Source organism: Portunus trituberculatus, chromosome 46 (genome assembly GCF_017591435.1).
Source record: "Portunus trituberculatus isolate SZX2019 chromosome 46, ASM1759143v1, whole genome shotgun sequence".
Lineage (NCBI taxonomy): Eukaryota > Metazoa > Arthropoda > Malacostraca > Decapoda > Portunidae > Portunus > Portunus trituberculatus.
In genome coordinates, this window is record NC_059300.1 from 6,441,016 (window position 1) to 6,451,512 (window position 10,497).

The following is a 10,497-nucleotide window of genomic DNA, read 5'->3' on the forward strand; positions in this document are numbered from 1 at the left end:
CCACTGGTAAGTAAGGCTCAATATTACACTTTGTTGTTATCTTCACACAGCCATTCTCTACCTCCTGGTTTGCTAGTTTCTTGAAAATTTTCGGGAATTGTGAAAATAAATCTGAGCCTACACACTTATAGACACTGATTACTTATTTATCGACAGTGTGTGATGCTTTTTTCGAGTCGTAATCTACACAGTGAAGAATTATCAGTGAAATCAATTAAGTGAGCGAATCTAAACTTTATCTAGCCTAATCTGAAATTAAAACGCTTTTGCTGTTTCAATGTTATCTGAATCTTCTTGTGACCCATCAATGCAGCTTTGTATCGTTTCTCAAGTCGTTAATTCCATCCTTATGTCCATTGCACTGTTTCCTTTTCTTTATTACTCAGCTTCCTTAATTTTTTCTTCAGTTTGGCTTTAGAAGCTGAACATTTTTTTTTTCCTTCTTGTTATATATTCTTGGTGGCGCTTGTATGGAGGAGCAATGAGCCACTGCCAAAGTTATATTACCCAATCCTCTCTCTCTCTCTCTCTCTCTCTCTCTCTCTCTCTCTCTCTCTCTCTCTCGAAAGTTTTGAAGACTATAATGAAAAGAAATAAAGTTTTCATGGATACACAGACAAAATAGAAACTTCATCAAATTTTCCTTTAGGCTACAGAATCATTCAAGTGCCTGAAAAGATTATAGTCGTGGCAAAAATCGTGTAGCGGTGGAAGATGAGCGACAGTGTTATAAGCTGCCCGCAACAATTAACATGGTCATGTGGCGCACCTGCGAAAAAAAAAAAAAATCAGCTAAAATAATTACATGGATAGGGTAAGGTTATGTTAAAAGCAACTAGATTTGTGGTAGGGTTGAATGATGATCATGACTATAGTAATAAAGAAAACTGTGAAAAAAGTCAAAACAAATGAATACCAATGGAAGGGTTGCTTAACACTGGTGAGGGAGTCAGGCGGCGGCCAAGGTGTGATGCATGAGGATACTGCATCACGTGCCGTTGAAATTATTGCATGCATCATTCAACACTCGTGAGGAGGTGGAGGGTGTCGTGTTTTAGGATTTCGTTGAGACTCGAGGTTCCTTCACCTGGCTGCAATTTGATTTGAAGGAAGGTTTCACAATATCACCGCACCTCCAATGCCATCGCACGACTCAACAGAAGGTATATTCAAGTAAAGTTTTCAAGTTGAGGCTGTTGGGCTGCATGTGACGCGGGACGAGGAGCTGGTCATTAAGTTTCAAAAATTGATACAAAAAGATATTTAATTTTTCCAGTTACATTTATATTTCGAAATGCACAACTTTGTGCCTTTATCATAATTTCATCGTCTCTTTCCTCTTCTCGACTCTGCCTGCAGCCTTATCTCCTGCCGGATATATATATATATATATATATATATATATATATATATATATATATATATATATATATATATATATATATATATATATATATATATATATATATATATATATATATATATATATATATATATATATATATATATATACTAAGCCCTTACCGTGTGCGTGCCTGCATGTGTGTAGCTTCATCTCTCGCGTGAGTCAAACACAGCTAGCAATACAACAATAACTTCCCAACGCTCCCGGAAGTGGCGTGGACCAGGAAGGATGCGATGCAGGGGCAGGTTGCGGCATGGTGGAAGCATTGCCAGAGGGGACGAGGATCATGTTTAGATGTGGGCGTTGCTAAATATACGCTACTTACTGGTCTGCTCAACTAGAGCACTTTCACTGACGGACTCAGCGTCCCGCCGCACGACAGGAAGGAAAGCCTTCCTCTCACTGTTTCGTTTTATGTGTAGCCGGCTCCCTACTTGAAGCAGTTTCTTACCTCTATTCTTAACGAAAGTAAATATCATCGTCCAGAAGTCGTGACGCGTAAATTAAGCCACACCTTTCTCAACCCTGTCCCATATCTAACTCTCTATCCACTCTCCCAACTTGTTGACAACATAGCAAGTGGACAGAAAATGTGAAGATTACGCGCAAAGCGAAACAACCAATTTATAATTATGGCATAGAAAAAAAAAAACACCAAGGAAAATTAGCAAAATGCATAATGTGCCATAAGAGGTAAAAGACCTGCTGAACACACTTCATGTTTCGTTATCGTGATACTCGCTTTGTTATGGTGATTCCCGCCTCGTTATCGTGAAACTAGCTTCGCAGACCATGAGATCTGCTATTCGAGGACCGGCATGCGTTGCTGGGTGTGTGTATGTGTGCCCAGGACGTGTTTTTGTCGCAGCTCCCTCGCCTTTCTCTCTCTCTAAAGGTGACGCGACAAAATACCACGTGCTTCAGGTTATGTCGAGCCTATTGTAGTGCATCACCGCTATTATTATTGTTCTTGTTTTGCAGTCTTTCCCTCCTATCTGCCCTTATCGAGCGTTCTAGTATCCTGCGAGTATATCATGCAGAGTTATTCACTCCATGTGGTCAGTAAGTGGTTCTTGCTTGATGGCTTAAAAACTTCCGCGTCAAGATAACCAATACTGACAGAGGAATTAAGGAAATAAAATGATACTCGTACACGTGATAATTGGTTTTCATACACCTTCTCACCCATACCTATCCATCCGCCAATCACCAATCACATACCCATACCCACGCAACAAACCACCCCTACACGTGCACCTCACCATCCGTCCATCCAATAACAGACAGAGAACATGTACCAATAAGAAAACATGAAAGAAGTATTAGAGAAAATTTGGTTACGGTGACTGAGAGCAAGACAAAACAAGAGAGAGGAGGGAATGAGCAGAGGGAGAGAAGGAACTTGGTGGAATGAGCAATGATGTGAGGCAAGCAAGGGAAGAAGTGTGAGGTGAGGAGGAAGTGTGAGGCCAGTGAACCTTATACACTGTACCCCAATCAATTTTACGTGGCTGTTTGTGTGTGTGTGTGTGTGTGTGTGTGTGTGTGTGTGTGTGTGTGTGTGTGTGTGTGTGTGTGTGTGTGAATCAATCTTTCTATCTCCTTGTACTTTCGTCCGTCTGTTTGTCTTTTTTTTCTTTTCCTCTCTATCTCTTCGGATGTCTGGCTCTCTGTCAATCTGTCTATCTAAACGTTTGTCTATTCTTTTCTGTTTGTCTTTTTGTATGTATGTCTATGTGTTTGCCTGGGTATCTGTCTGTCTGTCTGCCTTTTTGTCCAGATGTCTATTTGTTTGTCTTTGTGAGGCTGCTTATCTATTTGTTTGTCTAGCTGTGTATCCTATCTATCTATCTCTATATCTGACTATCTATCTGCCTATCAATCAATCAATCTATCTATCTATCTATTTATCTACATATCTATCTATTTCTGTCTATCTTTCTATCTATCTATCTATTTATCTATCTAACTGACTATTTACCTATCTATCTATCTATCTATCTATCTATCTATCTATCTATCTATCTATATCTATCTCTTCATATGATATCCATGAACCATCTTTGTAAAATTAAACATAAACTATCGTGGCCAGATTTGATCAAAACCTTTACCGTGACCCGATGACTCGATGGTTTGACTTTTTACTCCGTCAATCACGTTGTGGAAAGTAACTTTTCTTCAACTAGACCTTCACGCCCCCCCGTCCAGGCCAGTCACCTTTAGTAATCACCCTTTTTTCATGAATATTCACGGTTGTTTACACTCCTGCATTACGTATATATAGTAGACAGTGTGTGTGTGTGTGTGTGTGTGTGTGTGTGTGTGTGTGTGTGTGTGTGTGTGTGTGTGTGTGTGTGTGTGTTGAAACTAATAGTGCGTTTCGATAATGAGTCACGAAATTTTAGATTCGATCAGCAAACTTTCTTTTTTTTTTTTCTTTTCTTTGCTTCCTTTCTCGATATTTCTTCTTAAATACAAATGTGTAAAGAAAGTAAGAGAAAAGAAATGGTAAAAAAAAGAAGCGTGTAACCTTTGTTTTTTTATTCTTTCTCTTTCTCTCGTATTCTTATAAATTCTTCCTCTTCGTAACTGTAAAGTCTTAAAAAAGAAGAAGAAAATGTAAAAAAGGGTGTGTGTTTTTTTTACAATATTATTTCTCTTTCTAGCGATCTCTTATGTTTCTTTTTTTTTCTATTTATTTACTTTTTATTCTCTCTTTCTCCAGTCATCTCTTATGTTTCCAGTGATTCCTGTTTTCTCTTTCTCAAAACTCTCTCTCTCTCTCTCTCTCTCTCTCTCTCTCTCTCTCTCTCTCTCTCTCTCTCTCTCTCTCTCTCACCAAGATGCTGTTTATTGTTACTGTCTGCGCCACAAAAACACTCGCTATCCACTAGTTCTATACTTTCATGCCCACTAAAGTTAGAAAGTCACTACCGCGTCTTTTATCGAACTTAATCTCGGACGTAAGTTATTCGTTACCAGCCGAAGGAATTTGCGTCTTCATGAAACCAGCTTAATTTCTTTGCCATAGCGGAGAGCAGAGCAGAAAAAAAAAACGGTAACATTGGTTGTGAAAGTATGTAAGTGTATTGAAAAAGATTTAAAGTTTGTTAAGAATACTTTTATTTTTCTCTCTCATTTTCACTTCACTCGGCGCTCTCTTCACGCACATACAAGCACACACACACACACACACACACACACACACACACACACACACACACACACACACACACACACACACACACACACACACACACACACACATATTAGGTTAGATTTAGATTATTTAATTGATTATACAACAACAATTATAGATATATACATTCAACACTTATTGGTCCCCAAAAAATTACATATACTGAACTGAAAGTATCTAAATAGTATGATGCCTAAAGCAAACACTATTAAAGCAGCAGTTAAAAGACAAAATGTAGTCCTCAAATTATAGCAAAGAATGAAATGCTAGTAAACAACACACACTTCTCGTTTCGGCCTACTCCTCCTCCTCCTCCTCCTCCTCCTCACAGCCATTACTGACAAACTTGTTATCGGTAAGATCATCTTCAATGACAGTGAAGGGTGAAGGAGAGGATGGAAAAAGAAAAAAGAGGAAAACGAAAAAGAAGAAGAAATCAAGAACTGCAATGTAAATATGGAAGAAGAATATACAAAAAGCCAATAAGTTTAAGGTCAACTGACATATCAATAAAAGTGGAAGAAAAAGAAGAAGAAGAAGTGAGTGAAGAGATAATGTGATATAACAGGAAATAAAGCACAGCAAAAAAAAAAAAATGTTGGGAAGTAAAGACCAGCAGGAGAAAGATGGAGGTAGAGAGAGAGAGAGAGAGAGAGAGAGAGAGAGAGAGAGAGAGAGAGAGAGAGAGAGAGAGAGAGAGGTGGGGAGGAAGGGAGAGAAAAAAGGAGACAAGAAAAATTGTAATATAAATTTGAAAGGAACAGTAGGAAGAGGAAGAGGAAAAGGAAGAGAAGGAGGAGGAGGAGGAGGAGGAGGAGGCGGAAAGTTTAACTGAAAGTGAATTATAAATCAAATTGTGCATGTGGAGGAAGAGAACTTGAAATATAATAGAGCTCTTTTCTCTCTCTCTCTCTCTCTCTCTCTCTCTCTCTCTCTCTCTCTCTCTCTCTCTCTCTCTCTCTCTTTCTCTCCCTTTCCCCTCTAATCTTAGGAAAGAGAAAATATAAAAAAAGTACAGGAAAAGAAGGCGAAGGAAAGAAGAAAAGGAGAAAGGGAGACTATTTTCAAACCGAGTCACACAAAAAGCACCAGCACTCCATGTCTCGCTGTTTTGGGTCAGGCAGGAGAGCAAGTAGTGGAGAGAGATGCAGGGCCACTGTAGGGAACGTCTAGGTTTATCAACAAGTGTTTTTCTGCAATCGTCCCTCTCCTGTGTCGTGTCTGGGCATCATGTATTGTTGTGCCCCTTAATGCTGGTGGAAAGGGAATGAATCTCGCCGCTGTTGGTCATGTCTGCTAGTTGGATGGGTCTGTGTGTGTGTGTGTGTGTGTGTGTGTGTGTGTGTGTGTGTGTGTGTGTGTGTGTGTGTGTGTGTGTGAGAGAGAGAGAGAGAGAGAGAGGTGGGTTAAGTTGATCAGTTATTTTCTTTTTTTCTTATTTCTTATCTGTTTTTTTTCTTCTCTCTCTCTCTCTCTCTCTCTCTCTCTCTCTCTCTCTCTCTCTCTCTCTCTCTCTCTCTCTCTTTTCTCCCATTATTTCAGCAACTTAATTTTTTTCTGTTTTTTTTCTATTTCTTTCTCTTTTCCTCTCCACTTTTTTATCATTGTCTTTTTCTTTTAGCCTCCTTTGCCTTTTTCTTTTCTATTTTTCATTTCTTTTTTTATTTCCTACATCTTATATCTTGCATCATCTCCTCAGCTTCCTTCTCTCTCCTCTTTCCTTTGCATCACCTCTACTCCACTCCCTTTCTTTCTTCCATCCTTCCTGTTTCCTCCTCCTCCTCCTCTTCTAATCCACTCAGCCATCACAAGTCACGTTCATCTCCCTTCCCTTCCTCTACCCTCTCTTCTTTCTCTTCCTCCTCCTCATCTCTACCCGTCCTCTTTCCATCTACTCATCGATCCCCCCTTTCCTTCCCTTCCCTTCCCTTCCCTTTCCCTCTCAGTCTCAACCGGTCTCTCTAACAAGCCTGACCTTCCATGCGCGTTCCAGAAATCCAGACTCATGTTGTGCTGGATTTCGTCATTTATTTCTCGTGTATTTCTCGTATACCTGCTCTGGAAAAAAGGGAAGGGCGCTTGATAGTGATCATGGAAAGCCTGGATGAGAGAGAGAGAGAGAGAGAGAGAGAGAGAGAGAGAGAGTAGAGGAGGTAGAAGAACATTTAATTCTTTGTCTTCAGTTTTATTTCAGGTTTTTCTGTTTTTTTTTTTTTCTCTCGTTTTTGGTGTTATGGGTGAGGTTTGGCACTGCTCACTCTCTCTCTCTCTCTCTCTCTCTCTCTCTCTCTCTCTCTCTCTCTCTCTCTCTCTCATCCAGGCATGGCGTTGATGCTGTTGTTGTTGTTGTTGTTGTTGTTGTTGTAGCTGAGGGAGACGGAGGAGAAAGAAAAAGAGGAAGAGGAGGAATACCACCACCACCATACCACCACAACAACAACAACAACAACAACAACAACAACAACAACAACAATAACAATCCAGAACACCTACATAGCATGCACGAATGAGGAGGAAGGCCGTGGGGTACAAAAGTCTCCATCACTACCTTTTCTCTCTCTCCTCCCTCCTTCCCTTCTTCCCTCCCTCTCTCTCCCTCCCTCCATTCCTCCCGCCCTCCCTCCCTCCCGTCGCGGCGTGAGGCAGGGCAGGGAAAGTGGTCTTCTTTCTGCTGCAAATGTTAGGTCAGCCAGAACCAGCAGAGGAATGAGGAGTAACCTTTTCCCGCTCCCCGCCCTCCGTGATCCTTCATCCCTTTTCCTTGGCCGCTAACAAGTCACCCCTTCTCTTTGCATCATTCATCACCCACACATACTCACCTCCCATCATCTAACCCACGTTCTCTCTCTCTCTCTCTCTCTCTCTCTCTCTCTCTGGTATATGGCAGTGAGAAGTGTTCTTCTCCTATTGACCTCTTTCGCTTTGTATTACTTCTTAGGTCATCTACTCGTTGCTTCTGTTTTCTCATGGTACTGTTCTCTCTCTCTCTCTCTCTCTCTCTCTCTCTCTCTCTCTCTCTCTCTCTCTCTCTCTCTCTCTTGCATTGCTTTTGATTATTTTTCTTCATCTATTTTTTAAGAAATTGTAGCAGCATCTTACGCACATCATCAGCTTTCACACTCACATCGACAGACAAGCGAGGAACATCATTTCTTATTGATATAAGAAAAAATAAAACTTTCCATGTGTTTTTTCTCTGTGACACTCGTCCGTCCGTCATCACCCGAAGAAGATTATCACATCCCGGTGGTCACTGATACCCACACCTTCCATCTCGCCATTCACAGGGCAGACTGGGGGGAGGCATAGATAAAAATGGCCGCCTGATTTATGATAGTAACAAGTGGCGTATAGACAGAGACACTCACCTTTACAATAGCATAACTGCTCTCCGCTAGACTTAACTCACAGTCGCGCAACAACATTCCTTCATCCGCCTCCACACGCATCGCATAGTGCTGATCAAGGCATACAGACACATTTGTAAATCTTGGGACAGATGAACAGTCGAATAGATAAGAGATGTTTTCAGTGAAGCACGAATGGAAAGGTTAGGTAAGACATTTGTTCCTCCTTTCAATTGTACAATGAAAGCTCTCTTTTAAAAACATGTATTATTATTGCTAACACCACGAGCATCAATACCACTACCACCATCATCATGAGCAGCAACAACAGCAGCAGTTACAACAATAAAATTAGTAATAGTAGTAGTAGTAGTAGTAGTAGTAGTAGTAGTAGTAGTAGTAGTAGTAGTAGTAGTAGTAGTAGTAGTATTGAACTTAATGTTGTTATAAATAGAAACACCATGTCACCATCATCACCATTACAATAATATCATCAATCAACCTCATTTATCAGCCAGCACCACTGTCACCGCCACCCATCCCCGCGACCACGATCATCACCACCACCAGTCATCAATACCACTGCAGGTGCACCACCAGCGCTCATCATTTGAATAACCTTCACTGAGAGACAGAAGCTGACAAGAAACAAAAAACATTTACGAAGAACAGGAACTGTCTTCATGCGCAACCAACTCCCTCACCGCGGGACAAAACCACCTATAAGAAATATGAAAGAGGGAAAGGGAAGGGTGAAAAACTCCGTCTCAATCAGTGCCCTTTCATATACCGCTGCTGCTGCCTGAGAGTATATAAAGCAGAGGCGTAAGAAAGAATGGCATCAGTCTCTCGCCAGCATTTGCAAGGATCGCATCTCCCAGCAACACTCACCGCTCCGTCAACATGAAGGTGAATGCAATGCTGGCTTACGCGTTACCTCTTGAGTGTTCTTTATTTTTGTAGCTTTGGGGAAGACCTCATGTTGAGGCAGATTCTGTTGCTTGATGAAATGTGTCCTCTCATCCTCTAATTCTTATTCGACCTTCAGTTCTTCTTTCGTCATTAAGGGCTGTCTCCATATTTAGATTTTTTTTTTTCTTATCTTCATTCTTCACCCTCAGGTCATAGTCAGTGCATCGTCTTCACTTTCGCCCGTCAATTTATTTTAGCATATCATACGCTTTGTTTCCAGAGTTCAAATATGTTTCCTTCTATTTCTCTCTCTACTATAGTCCTTTCCCAATAACCATTCGTCAAATACTCTATTGTTCCAGTCAGTCATCTTGCCGGTTTTCCAGGTCCTGTTGCTCCTGGCCGCCCTGACTGCTGCCGCCATCGCCGCGCCACAACACCTTGGGAACGACTACGAATACGCACCAGCAGAATACAATTTCGCCTATTCAGTGAATGCAGCTGACCCTTACAACAACCCAGTTAGGTTCGGTCACCAAGAGGGGCGTGAAGGTGCCTATACCTCCGGTACATACTATGTTCTTCTGGCTGACTCCCGCCTCATGACAGTCAACTACTACGCTGATGAGACTGGATTCCACCCCACCTACACCTTTGAGGGCCAAGCGCAGTACTACTAAAAAGAAGCAGCCTCTGTAGGAGAAGGAATCTGTTTGAACCTTAGGCATCCTATTTTATTCTTCCACGGGTGAAAACACGAGCAGACGCTTTTCGCATCTTATCGCCATGAATTACGTATGACCTTTTCTTTCTTCTTTTATTTTCTTCATCCTTTATCTTTATCTAATCTCTTTTGTTATATCACCTGCAGGCATAATGTATTAAGTTCTACTCCTATCGTGGTTATAATTTTTCTTGTGGTGAACTACTATTACCTGTTTCGTGCCTCTATCGTCCATCTATTTCACCTGTTTCATCTGTCACGTGGCGAAATGATTGATTAAGTATCCCCCTCACCTGGATATTGTTTTCTGTGACTCCTCTCAAAACTCTCCTACCTAGTCATTATCATTAATTCATATATTTATGTATCATTACGCTTTTCAGAAGAGTTTATATATTTTCTTTACAGAGTATGTTTAGTTAAATATAGTTTTGTATCTTTTCTATAAGAATGTATACGTATATTTTTGCATTGTTTTTTTTTTCACAAATAAATATATTTACGTAAAAGTTATTTGAACTACCTAAGAAGAATTTAAATGCCTATTTCGTGATGTCATTAAATAACTCTCTCTCTCTCTCTGCAGCCAATAGCGATATGGATAGTAGTAGTAGTAGTAGTAGTAGTACTACTACTACTACTACTACTACTACTACCAGAACTCTCCTCTCTGTATTGTGGTGGCGCATGGTGGATGTCGCCCACTTCCATCCTGCGGTTTGCGCTGAAATGAAGCTCCAAAACTTTACCTAGTTGTCGAACTTTCTGGCTTTCATAAGCTTTATAGAAAAAAAACATTATATTCTTCCACATCAGAAAACCTCTAAAACTAGAAAATATGTTAAAACACTGGTTCCGCAATATGTTAAAAGAAAATCATAGTAGTTCTCAGAAGCAAATGTACTCT

General features: G+C 40.6%; 1 protein-coding gene across 1 annotated transcript; it reads left to right on the forward strand.

The window, feature by feature from the left end:
• Nucleotides 1-8,747: 8,747 nt before the first annotated feature.
• On the forward strand, nucleotides 8,748-10,088 carry LOC123520330 (pro-resilin-like). Its single transcript, XM_045282545.1, has 2 exons — nucleotides 8,748-8,863; nucleotides 9,253-10,088. The coding sequence occupies exons 1-2, from the start codon at nucleotides 8,858-8,860 to the stop codon at nucleotides 9,544-9,546; spliced, it is 300 nt and encodes a 99-aa protein (XP_045138480.1). The 5' UTR covers nucleotides 8,748-8,857; the 3' UTR covers nucleotides 9,547-10,088.
• The last annotated feature ends 409 nt before the right edge of the window (nucleotides 10,089-10,497 follow it).